Below are 22574 nucleotides of genomic sequence, written 5' to 3'. Positions count from 1 at the left end.
TTCCCTCAGTCAGAGCATTGAAGATGGGTCGTGGCTGGGTCTTCCAACCTGGCAATCACCTGAAGCACACAGCCAGGAAAACCAAGAAATGGCTCCGTAAGAAGCATATCAAGGTTCTAGCATGGTCTGGCCAGTCTCCAGACCTAAACCTAATAGAAAACTTTTGGAGGGAGCTCAAACTCCATGTTTCTTAGCAACAGTCCAGAAGCCTAACTGATCTTGAGAAGATCTGTGTGGAGGAGTGGGCCAAGATACTTCCTGCAGTGTGTGCAAACCTAGTGATAAATTACAGGAAAGGTTTGACCTCTGTAGTTGCAAACAAAGGCTACTGAACAAAATATTAAACATTAGATTTCTTAGGTGTTCAAATGTTTATTTGCAGCCGTATCACACAAATAAATCGTTTTTAAAAAATCATACCTTGTGGTTTCTGAATTTCTGGATTATCTCTCTCTCACAGTGGACATGCACCTACGATGAAAATTTCAGACCCCTCCATGATTTCTAAATGGGAGAACATGCAAATTAGCAGGGTGTTCAAATACTTATTTTCTTCACTGTGTACTATAAATAAGGTTTGTCAGTAGCATCGATACTGAAATATTTCATCCGGATACGATATTTGATTGCAAAAGTATTGATTCTTTTTTTTATAGGCTAAATTTGATTTTGCAGTACTCTTGATTGTAATGGTAATGGAGGCTGCAGAGGTGGGTAATAACGTGTTACATTTACTCCGTTACATTTACTTGAGTAACTTTTTGAGAAAAATGTACTTCTTAAAATAGTTTTAGTACGCAATACATTTTACTTTTACTTGAGTAGATTTGTGAAGAAGAAACACAACTCTTACTCTGCTACTTTGGGCTACATTACAGTTTTGACATTGGCATTTTGACAGCGATGCCGACAGTGGCCGTGTCAGTTTCACCAATGAGGCATTGGGACCATAACCACATGACTCCATTATACCAATCAGAGGTAACAATGTTTTTTCTCCACTCGAGGGCACCTATGCTCTTTGTACAGGTGATGTTTCATTCATAGTGTTCTGCTCTGAGTTTGAATTTTTGTGTCATCTTTTCGCCCTAATAAGCTCATGTAATATGTTATAGTACAGTAGAATAATAACAGTTCATATGGATAAAGTTGTGATGAGACAAAAAAATACAATTATTTTTAAAAGTTCTGACATTGTAAGCAGTTATTCACAATGTTACTCATTACTTGAGTATTGTTTTCAATGACTACTTTTTACTTGTATTTGAGTAAATTTTTGGATGACTACTTTTACTCAATATTATTTTGAGGTAACGCTACACTTACTTGAGTCAAATTTGGCTACTCTGCCCACATCTGATTGACTATCGTTGGCAGCGATAGACATCCAATCCATTTTAAGTGGGAGGTTTTGCAGCGAATGAACAAATACTCCCAGTTCAAATGGATTGGACTTCTATTAATGATAAACACATTTAAAAAGTTTTAATTTAATTATCAAGAGCCACATGATTGCATGTCAAATAATCATATTGTTTTTATTTACGGAGAAGTATCGTGACGGTAATATAAATCCAGGAGGCTTTGACATGTGAAAGATTATGTTGTGTAGACATACCATTTTGTTTGTTTTGAAACCCATGAACCGTTCTGAGTGGGATGGAGCCTTTCCCTGCTGACAATGGACCGGAGGCAAGATAAACCCTGTACTAGTTTTCAGCCGCAGGGCATATGTAAAAAACAGGCATTCACATTCATATTCACGTTTACACCCACAGGCAATTAAGTCATTATTGAACATAACGTGCATTTTATTGGGCGAATGTGGGAGGAAGAAGGAGAAAAAAAACAGTCGAGCTCAGGCAGAGCATGAACCGAGATTTAACCCTGAATCTGAAAACTATCACTGTGCCAAAAGATATACAAAAAGAGTCATTCCAATCATTTCCAACCCCCATAAAGTCAGACAGCATACAGCAGCTAGCATAAATAGGCTTAATATGAAAGTCGGTTTCTTAAAGTACTTAATTGTGCAAATTGTTAATTTCTTAAACGCCCTAAACTGTTTTAAAAAAAAAAGTTTCAAGTCAATTTCACATCTTGAATATTCAAGTTTTGATGGAAAACACACAAAAAAAATAAGTTAATGCAGCCTGCTCAGCATTCTAAGTAAACAGGACTTCTGTTGAGTAGTTTGAACTCAACATCTGCACTTTTATAGGCATCGGGAGTGACGCTCAGTTTACACAACTTATCATTTCAAGTTCAGTTTATTCATTCATCTTCCAAACAGCTTATCCTCTCCTCACGGTGGTCACAGGGGGTGCTGGAGCCTATCCCAGCCAACTATGGGCAGTAGGCAGGGCGCAGTCTGAATTGGTTGCCAGCTAATCACAGGACACTAAGAGATGAACAACCAACAAGCATGCGAACACTCACACCTAGGGACAATTTGGAGTGTTCAATCAGCCTACTAAGCATGTTTTTGATAGGAAACCAAAGTTAAAAAGTAAAAACCCATGCAGGCATGGGGAGACATGCAAACTCCAAATAGGAAGGCCGGATTCAACCCTCAAGCTCAGAACTGTGAGGCAGACGTGATGCCTATCCGTGTATCATTTGGGGGGGGTCTTTTTTCACTGTTTAGATTTTGTTTTAAAATTAATAATAGAATATGAGGGAATGGAGTTATCATGGTATTTTTATTCTATTTGTATAATTGTTTTGGTTTGTATGATTTTTAATGTGTAGTGACTCGGAAGGTGTTGACTTTTTTTTCTCAGGAACGTCAGTCAGTTTCTACAGGGTGATACCACTGATGGGTCAGTCGAGCAACACGATAGCGAACGTTTTACATTTATTGTTACTTAATATTTTTGTTAAGGATGGCGGATGTGTATGTGCATTTTAAAGAGATGAAGACGCGGTTTTCGAACAGCTAACTGATATCAGTGTATCAACAAACTCCGGGTCACAACACATCGAAAACACAAAAAGATATAGAATGAACAAATACTACAGTGAACCCTCGTTTTTTGGGGTTAATGGGGACCAAAACCCGCCGCAATAAGTGAAAAACCGCGAAGTAGCGCCACTCCCCCCTAATTCTTTTTTTTTTTTTCAACATACTTTGAACACAATTTTTTTGTGTGCGTGTGTGTTCAATGTATTTATTCAGATTTAGGATTTGAAAGAGATACATACAATATAAGACATGTTTTTTTTTTACTTTTTTCCCCAAAGTATAATAAAAAAAAAAAAACCATAAATACATATACAGTATATATACTAGTGTGTATATATATATATATATATATATATATATATATATAGCTATATATTAATAAATAGCTTTAAGCACGTGAATGTAATAATTATGATAAGTTTTAACATGTTACTGTCCCACGGAATTATTTTAAAACAAGAATAAAGAAGAAAAATGCTTGGCTTTATTAAATGCTTCATTATGTGAGTACACACAATGAGTTGCCAGGGCAACTGTTTAACAAGTTAAACGATGATTGACGCATGCAGCGTTCTGAAGTTCACGTCTCTGGTAAGATCAAACCAAAATGTCTGTCAATCATCGTTTTTAATAAGTAACTCCAGTGCACTGCCTGACCAACGAAGAGCAGGGAGGGAGGGAGGGATGAAGGTAGAGTGAGACTTCATGATCAGCTTGGGATAGCTCATCTGTATTTTTTTTTTTTTAACTGAAAAAAAATCCGCGATGGACCCGAAGTAGCGAGGGATCACAGTACACTGATATTTTTCATTTAAAAACGAAGAATGAAATAAGTCATTACTTGTTTTCCGATTTTGGATTTGAAAACGAGAACTGAAATAACAAGTCGCTATCCGTTTTCCCGATTTTGGATTATAAAACAGATATGGAATGAACTAATGATACACGGATAGCTAACCCTCATCCCCCATGACACCATTCAGTTTATTAACTTGCCAAAATGAGTTAACAGTACCCAAAAAAACACATTACTAGAGTCTACTTAAAATATTTAGTTCGCGTGAGTAATCAGAAGTGTTATTTTTTTACAGTGTACCTTTGTAAAGGTTCTTGGGGAGCTGGCAGGTGTGTCCGCAACCATTCGAACAGCATTTCTTGACGGCCGAGCACTCGCCATCCTCCTCGCAGCTCTCCACACAGGCTGCCGCGAAGCCGCTGGCCTTCTCTGGTGCGGGGCAATCGCCCTGCTTCACGCCCTCGATGGACTTGAGAAACTCGCAGCTGGTTAGGCACTCGTAATGCTTCTTGGGAAAAAGGGGCTGCAGAGTAAGAGGCAAAAACAGTAGAGTCAGTCTCAATGGAGGTGTAAGGGAACAGTTTTTCAGTGTCGTTGGTGAAATTACTGTAGTTTTCGGACTATAAGCCTCTACTTTTTTCCCTCATTTTGAGTCCTGCGGCTTATAGTCCAGTGCGGTTTATTTGTTGATTTATTTGGGTTAATAGATAACACTTTCTTTGACAGCGGTGTCAACAGACATGACATTTTCATGGGCATTAATGACATTTTGAATTATGTCACTATCTCCATTTATGTCCAGCTTGGATCTTTACATCCATTCAAAAGTGAGATAATTTGACGGATTCCACAAAATGACACAAGCATTCATTAATGCTCATGGCAGTGTCATGTCACAATTATGATGGTCTTATTACAGTCTTATGTTGTCACTTTTAAATGAATTGTTACCAAATACCATAACTCACCATTAATGAAACAAGTGGAACAGTAACTGAAGAAATAATTACCACAGAACATGAATTTTGATTGTTATTTACATCTGTAACGCTGCAATGCATTTTAGGAGGCATGTTGCACGACAACAGTGTTGACAGCAGGTGGCAGCAGAGGTTGACTGTCTCCCACAAGGGAGCAGTGACAGCCAAATGGAGCTTCTTGAAGCAATGAAGCTTTGAACCATTTGGCTGCAAAGCTTCATTGCTTCATGGTGTTTCATTTGATCTAATAACAGCCTTATGTGGCTGCTGTCAAATATAGTGTTACCGGTTAATATCTTTTGGTGTAAATATCCCATAATACAGTGAGGACAGCTGCGGCTTATAGTCCAGTGCGGCCTATCAATGAACAAATGCCGTTTTCATGTCAAATTTGGTGGGTGGCGACTTGTAGTCAGGAGCACTTTGTAGTCTGAAAATTACGGTAATTCATTCACTGCCACTGACAGTGATAGACATCAAATCCATTTTTAGTAGGATGATGAATATTCTGTGATTTCTGATTCCTCACTGAGAATTTTTTTTAAATGAGAGACTGACGACTACAGAAATCTATATGAAATATATTGAAATTAATGGCTATTTAGACACAAAAAATAGGATTTAGACCATTTTGAGGTCAACAATGTCTCTTAGCAATTAATCGACAATCAAAATAGTTGTCAAGTCATTTGACAATTAAGTTAATTCGTTAATCCATCAGGGCAGCAGACAAAATGACCCTCCAAAGGAAACCATAACATGATATGACCTGCAACAAATATGAGTTTTAAACCCCTGCTTTTAGGTGTACCAAATAAGGGAATACAACTACACACCTCGCATAGATCCTGGCACTGGTTTTCCTTCAGGTCCCACGATTCCTTACAGGGCTCCAAGCACTGTAAAAAAGCAAGCAAACAGGTGTCAGCTACATCAAAAGATGTTCGATTCCCCGAGGCCACACACACACGGCTCTCTATCCTACAGATGCCCCGCATACCTTGAAGAGACATAAATAATCTCAATCATAAAGCAAACACGGCCGAGGTAGGTCCATTATTCACAGACAGACACGCCCTGTCTCTTGTAATCTAGTGCTGTTTGGGTTCCTATTGATGTAGCCCCTGACAGATTCCTCCTTCATGCCTTAACAGCATGGGACCCCCACCCCCCCAAACTGTCTGCACCTCACTCTGCCACTTCACCTGCTCCTCATTTTCATGTCCAGGCCTGATTCTGTCCATCTGGCACCAGTAGCAAATTCTTCCTCTTTACCAGCAGCTTCATAAACAACACACATCGACTTCAAGTTCTTGAAATTCCCACATGGAACACATTGACTAAACATTTGGCGCAGGTGCAGAATCAAATCGGTGTGGCAGCGAGCCATTTTGTCAAACATAATGGGATGATGATAGAATTTCAAATTCGGTTGAAAAGTGTTTAATACATCGGTTCACTCCAAATGAATCACATTCAATAAGAGTGATTGTACCCAATAGAAGCTGGCAGATGCAGCCAGAACGGAGGGTGTTCACATGTGACTGAGATAGATGGGGGCGGGGCCTTCGGGGTCTCTGGTGAAATCACAAAAAAATGATGCCAGACTGCATCTGCAAAGCGCCCTGAGCGGCCCAAACCGCAGCGACCGCAGCCAAAGCCGCTCAATGCTCACATGCCTCATTTGACAGCCATAGCGATGTGACACTGGGACATAGCTGTACACATACTTGATGCATGACACGACGATCGTTTTGCATGGGCTGGAAACATGTTGGCTTTGTTCAAGAAAACGTGCATTTTTTCCTGTGTTGCTGTTGGATGAGGCCAATCCGGCGTAAAATCGTATCTGGGATGTGCCCAAGCCGAAGGGTACACTTGAAACTTATTGATGGCAAATGTATTAAACGTTACACCAGATGCCACTTAATTATCGACAGTCTTTCAATTCATCTGAATAAATCTACGATCTCCGTTCGGAATTGCATCGTGTTAGCGCTGACAACGACCACATTCCTGGCAATCCTATCTTAGCTAACATGCCTTGTGGTCATGTAGCTAGAAATCCCGAAAAGTTGGAAAATGAGTTGATAATGTAGTAAATTGGAAGCAAGGGTGTATGTTTGGTCTCAACATTGGTAGGGACGTTATAACGGCATAACCTGCATGCACACTGCATGCACACTGCATGCACACACAACAGATTGGGTGAACAAAGGTCAGGACAATACAGTGGGGCAAATAAGTATTTATTCAACCACCAATTGTGCAAGGTCTCCTACTTGAAAAGATTAGAGAGGCCTGTAACTGTCAACATGGGTAAACCTCAACCATGAGAGACAGAATGTGGAGGAAAAAAACAGAAAATCACATTGTTTGGTTTTTAAATAATTTATTTCCAAATTACAGTGGAAAACTAGGCCTGCAAGCAGGACTGAACGGGCCATCGCAATCTAGCGCAACTCGGACATCATGCAACTCGGACAGTGTGCAGGTCAGGGTGGTGGCAGTTCGTCCTCTCTAATAATCTCATATGAACCTAACATGCTCGAAAGTCGCCTCTTTACATTCACACACCTAAGAGATAAAAACCCCTATTGGGGAGACTACTACAAAAAAGGAGCGAATAAAGGGTCGTCACTGCAACAGACAGAGACATGTGGACATGGGTCGTAAAATAAGTATTTCAAAAGGTCTTGAAACTACAATGACCAACCTGAAAAGAACTGGACATATATTAGAAAAATGAGTGACTTTCTATTGCCACTAGTTGGCGCTGTAGGGTTGATGCAAATGACCCCTACAGGACCCTTCAGAGTATGACTCAACAATCACGAGATGTTTGGCGCAGATATGTTGTAGAAGTTATGACTGTTCAAAACTTGTGGTGAGATGAAATGGCTTCAGTCATTTTTACTTCTCCTGTTGGCTTCAACCAAACCTCAGCATTTTTCATCAGGCACCTGAACACATGTCTTATGGCTCCCCTGATGCAGGTTTCAGGTGAATATATTTTTTTCCTTGGAGGAGGAGCCTGTTTAGTAAAAAAAGGCATTTCCTGTTCCCACTAGGGGGCGCTAGGCCTAATGGGTAATGTTTCAATGCACTCGTGTTAAGGGTGGGATCCCGCACATACATGCCAGATATGAAAAAGATTGAACGTTGTGTCAAGGAGCTATTAGTCTTTTACTGAATTTGTCATTTTGCCGAAAAAATGGCCGAATTTGGCACAAAGCCCAGGTCAGACCCAATAATGAAAACGCACCATTTTGAAATTTTTTAGATCTCCTATGTCTCCTGAATAGTCTAACCAATTTTGAAGATGATCCAACTAACTCCCTCTGTGACGAGGTCTCAAATGTGCACCCTTTTAATTGATAAAAATTTCACATTCGATCCAAAATACCCGATTTCCTGTTGGGTTTGGAATATAGGTTCAAGAGACTTTTTGGAGCAGTTTTGCCAAAGGTATCGACTCCCCAAATTTCATTGCTCTACGTTAAAAAAACCTAATAGGAAAAGCCTTTTTGAAAAATTCAAGGGGGCGCCACTGAGCCATTTTGTTACACTTTTTTGTAACGTTGCAAGATTATCGAAATCCATGCGAAGCCGCATGTATGTGCAAAATTTTGTGAGTTTTCGTGCATGTTCAGGCCTCCAAATGTAAACTATACTACAAATGGATAAAAATTTCACATTTGATCCAAAATACCTGATTTTCTGTTGGATTTGGAAAATGGGTGCAAGAGACTTTTTGGAACAGTTTTGCATAAGGTATGGACTCCCCAAATTTCATTGCTTTACGTTGAAAAAACCCAATAGGAAAGGCCTGTTTTAAAACTCCTTTCTGTCGCCACTAGTTGGCACAGTAGAGTTGATGCAAATGACCCTTACAAGGCCCTTCAGGGTATGACTATCAACAAGCACGGGAAGTTGGGCGCAGATATATTGTATATCTGCTGAGTTATGACTGTTCAAAGTTTTTTGCGAGACAAATTGTTGACGGTCATTTTCACTTTCCTGTTTGGTCCCCTCCGCTTCAACGAAACCTAAACATTTTTCATCAGGCACCTGAACACAGGTCTTAAGGCTCCCCTGATGCCGGTTTGAGGTCAACAGATTTTTTTCCCTTGGAAGAGGAATCTGTCTCGTAAAAAAAGGCATTTCCTGTTCTCACTAGGGGGCGCTAGGCCTAATGGGTAATATTTCAATGCACTCGTGTTAAGGGTGGGATAATGCACATACATGCCACATATGAAAAAGATTGAACGTTGTGTCAAGGAACTATTAGTCATTTACTGAATTTGTCATTTTGCCGAAAAAATGGCCGACTTTGGCACCACGCCCAGGTCAGACCCGTGAATGAAAACGCACCATTTTAAAAACTTAAGATCTCATATGTCTCCTGAACAGTCTCACCAATTTTGAAGATGATCCAACTAACTCCCTCGGCGAAAAGGTCTCAAATTTGCACCCTTTAAATCGATAAAAATTTCATATTCAATCCAAAATAACTGATTTCCTGTTGGGTTTGGAATATGGGTGTGAATGTTTTTTTGGAGCAGTTTTGGACAAGGTATAGACTCCCCAAATTTCGTTGCTCTACGCTGACAGACCCTGATGTTATAGGCCAATTTTAAAATTTCAAGGGAGCGCCACTGAGCGATTTTGTTACATTTTTTTGCAACGTTGCAAAATTATCGAAATTTATAATTTTCCGCACGTATGTGCAAATTTTGGTGACTTTTCGTGCATGTTCAGGCCTCCAAATTGGCCGTTTTCATTTGCCCTGAAAAAAAAAAAAAAAAAAAAAATCCTTTGCAAAACAATAGGGCCTTCGCACGCTTAGTGCTTGGGCCCTAAAAAGCATTTGGTCACCTACAAACAAGCAAGATTTCTGGCTGTCAAAGAGGTCTAACCTCTTCTAACGAGGTCTAACGAGGCTCCACTCGTTACCTGTATTAATGGCACCTGTTTTAACTCATTATCGGTATAAAAGACACCTGTCCGTAAACCTCAGTCAGTCACACTCCAAACTCTACTATGGCCAAGACCAAAGAGCCGTCGAAGGACACCAGAGACAAAATTGTAGCCCTGCACCAGGCTGGGAAGACTGAATCTGCAAAAGGTAAAACGCTTGGTGTAAAGAAATCAACTGTGGGAGCGATTATTAGAAAATGGAAAACATACAAGACCACTGATAATCTCCCTCGATCTGGGCTCCATGCAAGATCTCACCCCGTGGCGTCAAAATGATAACAAGAACGGTGAGCAAAAATCCCAGAACCACACGGGGGACCTAGTGAATAACCTACAGAGAGCTGGGACCACAGTAACAATGGCTACTATCAGTAACTCAATGTGCCGCCAGGGACTCAAATCCTGCACTGCCAGATGTGTCCCCCTGCTGAAGTCAGTACACGTCCAGGCCCGTCTGCGGTTCGCTAGAGAGCATTTGGATGATCCAGAAGAGGACTGGGAGAATGTGTTATGGTCAGATAAAACTAAAATAGAACTTTTTGGTAGAAACACAGGTTCTCGTGTTTGGAGGAGAAAGAATACTGATTTGCATCCGAAGAACACCATACCCACTGTGAAGCATGGGGGTGGAAACATCATGCTTTGGGGCTGTTTTTCTGCAAAGGGACCAGGATGACTGATCTGTGAAAAGAAAAGAATGAATGGGGCCATGTATCAAGAGATTTTGAGTGAAAATCTCCTTCCATCAGCAAGGGCATTGAAGATGAGACGTGACTGGTTCTTTCAGCATGACAATGATCCCAAACACACAGCCAGGGCAACAAAGGAGTGGCTTCATAAGAAGCATTTCAAGGTCCTGGAGTGGCCTAACCATTCTCCAGATCTCAACCCCATAGAAAATCGGTGGAGGGAGTTGAAAGTCCGTGTTACCCAACGGCAGCCCCAAAACATCACTACTCTAGAGGAGATCTGCATGGATGAATGGGCCAAAATACCAGCAACAGTGTGTAGAAACCTTGTGAAGAGTTATAGAAAACGTTTGGCCTCCGTTACTGCAAACAAAGGGTACATAACAAAGTATTGAGATAAATTTTTGGTATTGACCAAATACTTACTTTCCACCATGATTTGCAAATAAATTCTTTAAAAATCAAACGTGATTTTCAGTTTTTTTTTTTTTCCACATTCTGTCTCTCATGGTTGAGGTTTACCCATGTTGACAATTACAGGCCTCTCTAATATTTTCAAGTGGGAGAACTTGCACAATTAGTAGCTGACTAAATACTTATTTGCCCCACTGTATGGAAACATAATCTAAATTGCCTATATAACCGAAGCCATTATGTAATGTAAATAAGTTTGCTAAAAAGTTGGTAGGGACAATTTGAGCGTCCTGAAAGGTTGGTAGTGTTATGTCCCTACCTTCCCTATGCAAACATACGCCCTTGAGTGCAAGATGTGGTTATTAATGCACTGAGAAAAAAAAAAAAACTAATATGACAGATCGTCCTGGGGATCTCTCGTAGGTAGAGGATGATAGCTTCTGGAAATGACCAGAGATGCTTAGGAATCTGTAGAAATGTTTTTTGTGAGATCGTAAAATCCCATCGATACACATCCATTTCATTTAAAATGAAACCACTGGCTGTTAATGCTCGTCTTTCAATGCCATTGGCGGCTATAGACGTCCAATCCATTTCTACGAATGAACAAATGCTCATTCGCCCCTCCGAGTCGAAATGGATTTGCATCAAGCGGTGTCATTGCATCCAATGAGTTCAATCAGTCCCCTTCAAAGTGTTCATTATCTCATTAGGCAATATTCTGATTTTGCCGGTGAAAAGTTTACTAGCTTTTGATGAAGTTACACAGCGCGGGCGTATGATGAAACATAAATCTGGCTTCTGGAGGAACCCGACGCGAGCCCACGCCTGTCAGCTCTTGGTTCCGCTCGACACCATGCTCTCTGCGGGCCAAGTGGTGGGTGTTTCACAGATGCTTTTTCAATCCACCGAGGGTTTTTATCAGCGACCTCATGACAGTGTAGATATATACAGTATAGTCTTCTTTATAATTATTTAGTACTTGCAGTGTAATTCAAAAGGACCAATAAGAGGGGATGTTAGCACCAAAGCCAACAGCTGTCTAAGTCTGTTCGATTAAATGATTTTGAACCGAAATGTTTCTGGTTAAAACAATATTTAAAACGCTCAAATCGGTAAGTTTGATTTTCAAAACCGCACCATTTTGGTTAATCGAAGATGTCGTGGTTTCCTCTGCATTTGCGCTTCCTTCCTTAAACAACAAGAACGACAACAACCATAGCTACTGGCGCATGTGCTACTTTTGCCCTGCCAACTTTGGACACAAATTGCATAACGGCATGATGCACTTCAAGTTTTATGTGTAGAAGGATTGGAGTAGATTGTCAAATTGAACATGAAGCCTTGAAACGTTCAACACTTCCTAATTTACTTCATTTGCACACTTTCATGTACAACACAACAACAGACAGACAGTAATATAGCGCCACGTCTGGCTAATAATTTGCACTATACCACAAGCATGAAAGTATATGTGTGTACGTGTGTTTGTGTCTGTCCCTCTGTCTCGTTTTCCAGTCAAGATTGCTGCTACTAGATTACAGTAACTAAAAGCATGCCATGTTGTTTTTTGTTTTAATACAATAACATATTTTGGCAAAATGCATGGATCTACATTTGAAAATTGAATCTATATGCACATTGTTAATTGGCCCATTAATGTGTTTGACCTGATGTCTTTTGTAAAGATGAGGTACTCATAAACGTAAGGGATAATTCTGTTTGTTACCTTCGCTGGGGTGCATATGTGTGCTTGTTTAGACAAGGTGATTACCACCTTGCATATTGTTATTATTGAGTGACAGTTTTCCACTAATCATTCATTTATGTAAGTAAGACCAGAGAAAAATGTGACATCACATCACCCTGAGCCTGGCTGCCTACCTACTTCACCTAACTGACTTGATTGACTGGCTGGCTAGCTAGTTGGCAGACTGACTTGCTGAAAGACTATTTGGTTTACAGACTGACTGACTACCACCTTCTTTCATGTTTGATTTTGTTTCAAATAGTATATGAACTTTGTTCTTTCATTATCCCTTTAATTAACAACAGAGCTGGAGTCTGTTGTATAAATAAAATGCACTTAATCCCAAAGGCTTGTTCTGTGTGAAAATTCACTAGCACTTTCAGTTCTAATTAAGAACAAAAATAAGTTTGGCAATGCCAATGTATTTCTGGATTATTTTGTTGCTTTTTAGCCCTTAATTTTTTTTTTTTAAAATATATACATTTTTTTTAGAAATTAAAGACCCGATCCTTTTCACCCGATTCCGATCCTCCAAAAAATGGCCCGATCGGCCCGATTTCCGATCACTTGATCGGATAGGGGACGTCCCTACTTTATTTGTCATTATTTTTAATTATGCCAAGAAATGATGATCGATATCGTAAAATCATGTTGAGAGAAAATAATCATGATTACCTTGCAAAATTGAACAGCCTTACTGCTGTCTTACCACAAATTTATGCGATACCAACATACAAGAGTCATTTGGTTCCGCAAATGGTACCTTAACTGTTATATCATCTAGTGGCTCATAACACCAAATATGCCACACCCTCATGGATCAAAAAATAGACGTAACCTCGCAAGGAAGGCACAGGACACTGCCGGTAAAACGTCCACAAGCTTAAACCCTGAAAATCCCTCCAACAAATCACTGAACACACGCACGTAAGCCCAAGGATAAGGCTCATTTTACTCATTGAAAGGTCTTGTAAGCACCAGCTGAATGCATTCCTTTGGCCTTTTTTTTTCTGCAGGATGAATCTCTTTTTGGCTCTTCACAATCGCAGCCATACAAGTGAAAATAGATTCATCATTACCTCGACATACTTGCGTGCCAAGTAGCATGAATTAATGCAACGTGATCCTCCCCCGTCCCATTTTTAAAAGAAATGTCTCGCTTAGTTCTCAGTTAAAAAAGCCTAATTAGAACCAAGACCAAACTGTATGCTGTTATTCAGTGTGGTTTTTAATGAGAAAGTCTCACAGGGTTTGGCTTGAATGACCGTTTCAGTGCCATTAACGTCAATAGTCGTCTGAACCATTTCCATTGGGAGGGGCTGGCCGCGAATCATCGAAAAGCCTGGTGTGACCCCAAGCTTATAAAGCACCTGTACTTCCTGCCATTTCCAATTTGTTTTTCAGATTCATTCATATTCAAAAATTGCTCGTGTCTTCTACCACCCTAAAATGTAAGATTTTGAAACGTGTTTACATTGTACGGTGATATAGCGGTTAGCATGTCTGCAATAGATGTGATTGTCTTTTTTATGTGTCTTGGACTTTGGTGACGACCAACCCAGGGGTGCACACAAGCTCTTTGGACCATGAGTAAATACAGATTACGCCAAAACATGGTTTTAACTGACTTGAATACAGACTCAAAAACTCTCATAAGCATGATTCACGCATGACTGGGTGACAGTGCTGTTTTTTCTTCAACGAAAGATATTTTCATGACGATGATGTCACGATTACGCGCTGAAAACGTGCCTTGGGAGACTACAACATAACGAGATGGATGCCAGTTGTCATCTGACGACACGAGAACGAGATGAAAATTTGCCAAAGTTTCCGTCATAAATTCATAATGTATGATATTTTTCTTATTGTGTGTTGTAGTAAGAACGCATTTAGCAGTGTTTGGTTGTGTCACTCATGTGACGTGCTGCGCCCCCCCGCCCTACTCACGTGTGCCCATTCCATGCTCCTTTTGTAAAACGTGTCAGGTGCTACTTGGTAAGTTTTGTTGTCTTATCTTGGCTATGCCATGTTGCTTTAGCATTTAAAGGTCTGTACTGAGTGATCATCACACACTAAACTAACTTGTAGCGTTAGCATAGCGCTCGCGTTAGCATTAGCATTTTGCGTGGTGACTTGGTGTCTTCTTAAACTCTTGGAAAACATTTTACATACAGTTTGTGGCATCCAGGTGAGTTAAATTAATTGAAAATAATGTACTGTTTTCCTGCTGAGTGCATATTACCATCATGAAAATGGTGATGTCCTTGTAGACTGTACAGTTATGTGCTCGTCCGTCATGTTCATTTGAAATTGTTGGAAACCTTTAATATATTTAATTATTTATTCATGGACTAAAACTTTTGAAGCTCATAGATGAAAACATTTTGAGAATGGTCGACTAAAACTAGACGAAATTCGTCGGAGTTTTAGTTGACTAAAACTAGACGAAAACGAACACATTTTGAAATGACTAAAATATCACTAAGACTAATAAGTATTTTCGTCCAAAAGACTAAGACTGAGACGAAAATCAAATTGGTTGCCAAAAACAACACTGTTGGGTGCAATTAGACACACTCGGGTAGAGAAAATTTCGTTGCCAAGATTAGCGATCAGGCAGCATAGAATAGGATGTCATCATATCCAAACTTACAAGTCCTTCACATAATACTGGGTTGTACACCTCATATTGCTGATTTGTGTATGCTCTACCCCACCTAATCACATCTCTTTCTGAATGTCAACCCCTCTTTTTTCTCCTCGGTCATCAGGCCCCCCACATGGGGTCAACCGGAAATACAATTAGCTAACAATAGAACTACTATATTCATAGTTAGTCTAAGCGTTGAATGTATTTCTTGTTGTTTTTTGTTCTTCTCTTCTGACTCTCTCTCCTTTTCTATTTTCCTTTATGTCCCCCCCATAACTCCTTCCTGCTCGCTGTTTTCTCCTAATAAACTGAACACAATTAATAATCACAATGGGATTATATCATACTCCCATGTGATACAATTAAACAGTTCAGACCAATGGGACACTAAGATTCCCATTCGCCGTGTCAAGCAGCTGAACAGGACAGGGTGAAAAAAAAAAAAAAAACTGAGAAAAAAAAACCTCTCATATGAGCATACCGTAGGGCATGAGTGATGAAAACAACAACAAAAAAAAGGAATCATATATCCACAGTAAGACCCACACTCCAAAAACTATTCAAGTGTCCGGGGGCGGGCTCAAAGGGTCATTGACTTTGTTTTTCTTCTTTTTGCTGAGGACACCAACTAAAATTGCCCCTCCACTGTTATTTGTGGACAGCTCAGAATTCAATTTGTCTGTTTTTTTTAAGGGATCCACACATAGAAAGACTTGTAGTTCTTAAAAGATAAACGTTGTGATGAGTTAAAATAATTTGATATTGAAACCCCTCTTGATTTTTTCGTTTTTATAAATTAATTAAAAATACTTTAACTAGTAGGTCGCCATTGTTGTTGATTTCGCGGGGCGGTGACGTCACATGGTTACACCTCCGGGCTTCCAGAGTATGACTCTAGCGACAAACATGTCATCTGTTCAACCCTTTCAATTTGACCCGAGAGGATCATTAATGAGCATGACAGCACTGTCGATGTTTCACAAAACGAGCAGCAAAAGCAAAATGAACAGGGAAGACAGGATGAGACGTGACAAGAGTAGGGGAAAAAAACGGTGTTCTGCCAAAATATGCTACACTGGCGAAATGTCTTCAAGAGGCGAATTTGACCCCCAGAGTACTACCGTGCGCTTTCAGCTTGTTTTGTTTAGATGCATACGACAGAAGATACTTAAGATGCCTTAAAAAAAATACTTAAACGTAGTAACATCAAATAAGGGTAGTTTAAATACACTACTTGTCTAATGTGGTCAACTGATAAACAAACTGCTTTAAAGCTACCACAAGAAAACACTATGCTTAAAAGTAGAGGGAAACACATGCAAAAAGTATTTTGAGGCAAAGAAAAGGTAATAAAATACTAAATAAAAACACAAATAGTAAGAAGTACTCCCCGCTTTTAACTGATGAGTTCATGTGTTGGAAGTCTCGCCGCGTAGAAGGAATTGCGGAACACAGGTAATGTTCGTCTAGCGACAGTGACAATGTACGTTATAACCCCGAGCGTCCATAAAACATGGCGCCCTCCATAGGTCAAAACGTGTACTAAGTATTATAGATTTTTAAATCAAAGGCAATATTTTATGTGTTTCTAATACCGGTAACATATTTTAGGAGGAAGTCTTTAAGTCCAAGGTTCCCTATAAGACTGTTGATACTCAGGTCTTGATTTTTGATTATTTTAATTGCAGAGTTGTTGGACGCAACGTTGCACGGCTCACCAAACATTAACTTTTAAGTTTTAATTAATGCAGGGTAACACACAAAAAACTCCTTAACAATCCCGTAAAACCAAGAGTGATGGAAGAAAAATATTTTATTCATTGTAATTGAACTTGAAACATACCATTTTTGAAACAATAATATAATTAAAAAGAATGATGATAATACCTCCTTTAGATGGCATCCTCCTGTACGAATGCATTCTTCAAATCTGCTGTTGAGATTGACCACAGCAATATTTCAGCTGGGATACTGTTAATTCCATCCTGAATTCACCATGGTTACTAAAATGGCGCAGTATTTACTTTTGCTCAAGGTCACTGTCTCGCAGTGCTGCCACTTTCTCACGTCTGCAATCATGCACAAATTCCCGTTTTTTTTTTTTTTTTGTCACCCTGTATTTGTAAATTTGTAGAACAGCTCAGTTCACATCCCTGAGAGTATTTTACTCCCCACAGAACTCCCTAAAATTCATGATCCGTTTACCCCTTCATCTATAAAGTCCGAAATTGGTTAATCAAACCAGAGAAAAACAATCAAAAATCCTGCTCAGAGGATGCAGTTACTATGGGTGGGAACCTTTTGGTACCTCACAATACGACATGAAAGCTCACAATAACGATGATCTCACGATATGCCGATACAACGATTATCGATACATCTGTCAGGAAATCAATCTAGGATATTCTCAACTAATAAACAGAAAAACAAACTAATCTTCATCCTTCTGCTCTAAGTTTATCACAAGTAGACGTCCAATCCATTTGAATGGGAGGGTGGCAGCGATTATACCCCTCCCACTTTAAACAAGCCCCTCCCACTTCTATGGCCGTGAGTGGCATCCTATGCCAATGGACGAGGTACAGTATTTTCCGCACTATAAGGCGCATTGGAATATAAGGCGCACCTTCAATGAATGGCCTATTTGAAAACTTTTTTCATATGCATTATAAGGCGCAGTAGTAGTAGTTGTTGGGGTTGCATTATGCATCCACTAGATAAAGCTGTGTTAAAGGGAATGTTATGCCATGATTAATTGATATTGATCCATATGTAAGGCACATCGGCTTTTGAGAAAATTGCAGGCTTTAGATGCATCTTATAGTGCGGAATATATGTTAATTTTGGGCCGTTTCAGGTCATTACCTGTTGATTTTCAGTTACTTCCTGTTGATTTTGGGGCATTTCAGGGTCACTTAAGGCCGAGTTATGCTACTGCGGCAGACCTACGCCCTCAAGGCAGACCGGAATTACAACCCTCGGCCGTAGCCTTTTGTGTTCCTTCACAATTTTCTGACTTCGCGTCATCACGTGGTGGAAATGGACTGTGATTGGTCCGCTCAGACTGTTGTTTCTGGTTCAGCGCGAAATCATCGCTATTGTCAAACATAATTTTGCTACACGCAAAGCCGACGAGAGCATCAACGAAGCGCAAGTACGACAACTTCTACAATGTCTCGTCAAGACATTATATAAAATGGCAAGCAATTCGTGGGAGGAGATTGCTGAAAATTCGGGGCTGAAGGTCAGCCAGCAATTGAATAAAAAAATGGAAGAACCACCGAGACAAGTATGTGTGTGAAGCGGGGACCCAGTCGGCCAGAAACTGCAAGCTTTTTATCACTTTATGTCGTATTTTTGGTTGGTGCACTTCATCATTTATTGTGTACATATGTTTGCTGTGTGTTCTCACACTTCAAGTATATGAAGAATAAAGCACAGGTTTGGTGTCAAAGAGTTGTTTTGATGTTTAATTTTCAACAAGACAGTTCACACACTTGATATATCATCACTGATTGAGAGTGCCTCGGTACTTTTATGATAACGTGTTTACCATCAAGGCTTACAACGCAGTTTGGGAAGTTCCATAGCCGCCAGAAATCTGCTTTGGCTTCCCACTAGCTGGTTGTAGGACATGGGAAAAAAATCGGGTTGGAGAGCTGTCCACAAGTCTTTGCAGACCTCGGACAAAACACTGGACACACCGCTCGACGCCAGTTTGAAGCTAACCGCCACAGATTGCTGGCTTTCACCCGAGGCTAGAATTCGTAATGTGACGACATCAACAGTCCGACAGACCACCTCCGAAACAGTCTTCTGCGTGGCCTGTGCGTCAACATTTGTATAATCAACATTTGTTGTTCGATGTTGATGAGCTGAAGATCCACATTCAAGCGTTTTATCTCCGTTAGCAATTTAGCATAGCAGTGTAACCGGAAGAAAACTAGTTATCAAGAGTCCTCCAAAACCCTTCAAACACAACGCCACAGCCCTCTAGTGGCTTGGCGGTGAATTACAGAGCAACGCCGCAGAACTATCGAATGCTCATTGACGCCTTAGCTGCTTCGCCGTCACCGCAACGCAGTAGCATAACTAAGGCTTTACTGTTGATTTTGGAACATTATATGGGTCACTTCCTAAACTGTAACTCCAATTCAACAGTTCTGTAACCCACATTCAACAGGAGGTGACCTGGGAATCTCCCAAATGAATAGGCAGTGACTCAAATACAACAGGAAGTGACCTGTAAATGCCCTGAAATGAACAGAAAAGTTACCTGCGAATGCCCCGAAAATCGGAAAGATTGACTGTTTCGAAGGAACAAACGTTCGCCCTTCGCATTCTTAATGGAATGGGCGTCGAGCGCCGTCAATGGCAGCCATAGAGTTAACTGAGACACTATTATGGTGAAAGACTTTGGTAGCAACTTGTTGGCTCCTTTTTTGTTTTTTTATTGACACCTTTTTAAAACGATATCTCGATTCTTTGCATGAGTGTATCGATAACCTTTTGGGATGCAAAGTATCACAATACATTACTATTTTGATATTTTGTTACACCCCTATAGCGTATACATCCCTAAAATATAAGGTACCTACTAGGGCTGTCAAACCATTAAAATTTTGAATCCAGTTAATTACAGCTTAAAAATTAATTAATCGTAATTAATCGCAATTCAAACCATCTATAAAATATGCCATATTTTTCTGTAAATTATTGTTGGAATGGAAAGATAAGACACAAGATGGATATATACATACGGTACATAAGTACTGTATTTGTTTATTAAAACAATAAATCAACAAATGGCATTAACATTATTAACATTCTATTAAAGCGATCCATGGATAGAAAGACTTGTAGTTCTTAAAAGATAAATGTTTGTACAAGTTATAGAAATTTTATATTAAAACCCCTCTTAATGTTTTCGTTTTAATAAAATTTGTAAAATTTTCAATCAAAAAATAAACTAGTAGCCCGTCATTGTTGATGTCAATAATTACACAACGCTCATGGGTGCTGAAGCCCATAAAATCAATCGCACCCAAGCGCCAGCAAAGGGGGACAAAACTCCAAAAAAACACAAGTAACAAGTGGACATTGCACTGTGCTGTCATTTTAATCTGTTTGAGCAGGGCATGTGCGTTAATTGCATCAAATATTTTAACGTGATTAATTTAAAAAATTAATTACCGCCCGTTAACGCGATAATTTTGACAGCCCTAGTACCTACCAAATTTAATTCCGATCTGCTTATAAATAATGGAGGAGGAGGAATTTTAGTTAGCGTCTTCAACAACAGCAGGAAAAAACAAAGTGAATGACCTTTTTGAGCACGGCTTGGAGTAAAACTACTGTCTTCTACTACTACTACTCTTCAACTGACAAAATGGTGATAAACTCATTTAAATTTACAGCAGAAGGAAGACCAGAGCTGAAAGAGTTAAAGTTGATTTGGAAAGTCCTGATTTAAGTTAACTGTAAATGATTGGGATCAAAAGGCAGCTTGGCGTTTAGTGTAAGTGAGACATCAGTCCACAGGTATGCTCGAACCTTTCACATCTGTCAGCCCACCTCGCCCCGCCCCTCACATGCCCAACATTTAAAACATGGACGACAGATGTACCGCCAAAGCAAATACAAGATTGCGTACGGTTACAAAAGGTGCTGTCATCAATCAAGGGCCCGATCGTTATTTACACAGTTCAATGTGCAATCTAATCCATGGCAACGCCACCAACAACAAGTTGAGGAAAAGAGGCCGCAACATTCAATGCTGCCAGCACTTCACACCCTATTAAAGCATTTGCCATACAACGGACAATTGATTGTATACTGACTTCATAATGTACTTAGACTGCCCTTTCTGTGACGAAACTCGAGTAAGAAAACTCGTGTAAGAAAGACTGTTGTGAAACAACGGAAAACCAGTGGACAAAGCAGGGTATGAATCAGTGTTTCCCAATCTTTGTTGAGCCAAGGCACACATTTCACATTAGAAACATCATTATTTCATGGCACACTATTACATAGAAATGTCAGTAATATTATAAATACCGAAATAATGATCATTTTGCCTCAATTTACTCACAAATGTACTTATTCAAAGGGAAAACTGGAAAATAGGTCTGGTTAGTTTAACATGGGTCTGATATACGCCCACAAAGCCTTGAGTTTTTTTTTTGTTTTGTACATGAAAACGGTGGATTACACAAATTTTATTGTACTTTTTGCCATCATCATCTGGCTGTCACGAAAGTCCCTTTCAGACTTACTGTATATCCCGGTAAATTCCCATGTAAGGTGATGCGGGATTTACTCGTGTCCTGGCTTTCAGACATGGGGAGATATCCCGGGAATAACCGGGGTTGGACACTTCTGGACTTGTCCTGTATTGGCAACTTGGCGCTCTCTGTGTGGGGATGGCGGGACATGGCATCTTTTTTTTTCGATATTTCAACGACTCGACTGAAGGGCCAACGACCAAACAGTGTTGATGCGTATGACACTTTTGTTGATGAAACATCAAATTATTTATTAAAAAAAAAAAAAAAATTAAACAAAACAGCATATCAAAATTAGAAGTCGGCCGATATATCGGCCGTCCGATATATCAGACCGATATATGGACAATTTTCCAACATTGGCCATCAACCGAACAAAAAAAAAAGCCGCTACAGGCTTGCCTGTTTTGTAAATATTGTAAGATTTTTTTTTAATCTTGCATGAGAGAATATGCAATGTTACTTTAGCCTTTCAAGGTGTTTACTGAGTGATCCTTACACTTTAAATGTAACTCGTAGCATTCATGTTAGCATTACCTTTAGCATGGTGAGCGTCTCTTAAACTCTCACTCTCACTTGTTATATCTCGTCATGATGTCCTGGTGGGTTTAAGTATTTGAAAATAATATACTGTTCTCGCTGAGTGTGTATAACCACAAAAAGAAGTGCTGTTTTCGTTGGTTTGGTAGCACTAGACTGAATTAGTCATTTAAGTCTCAGGTCATCATTGTAAATTCAAAGCTGTTGAAGCAATTTTTCAAAAATTGCCATTCATAATTTACGTGCTTTAAAAAAAAGTATACCGGCCCAAAATAGAAGCTTACAAAATCGGCTTTCGATATTAGCAATCGGCTGAATTTTTTTTTAGCTATCGGTATCGTCATTTAAAAAATCTCTTATCGGTCAACCTCTAATTATAATCACCTTGCATTTTATCGAATTACATTCAATTGTGCTTGGCAAAAATCACACAAGTGACATTTACGTATTGATATAAAAAAAACTTCATTCCATACAGTCTTCTATTATTATTATTATAAAGATCCTCACCGACTCCACTACT

At 39.6% G+C, this 22574-nt stretch overlaps 1 protein-coding gene across 1 annotated transcript in view; it reads right to left on the bottom strand.

Moving 5' to 3' along the window:
- LOC130926929 (anosmin-1-like) overlaps positions 1-22574 on the bottom strand; it is a 171030-nt gene that overhangs the window by 62408 nt on the left and 86048 nt on the right. Inside the window, exons 3-4 of the mRNA XM_057852260.1 lie at positions 5578-5640; positions 4062-4284 (exon numbers count right to left, since the gene is read on the bottom strand). Coding sequence (XP_057708243.1) covers positions 4062-4284; positions 5578-5640 — 286 coding nt within the window. The remainder of the gene's footprint in view (positions 1-4061; positions 4285-5577; positions 5641-22574) is intronic.

This window comes from Corythoichthys intestinalis, chromosome 12 (genome assembly GCF_030265065.1).
Source record: "Corythoichthys intestinalis isolate RoL2023-P3 chromosome 12, ASM3026506v1, whole genome shotgun sequence".
In the NCBI taxonomy this organism is placed as follows: domain Eukaryota; kingdom Metazoa; phylum Chordata; class Actinopteri; order Syngnathiformes; family Syngnathidae; genus Corythoichthys; species Corythoichthys intestinalis.
This window is presented reverse-complemented; position numbering and strand designations above follow the sequence as displayed.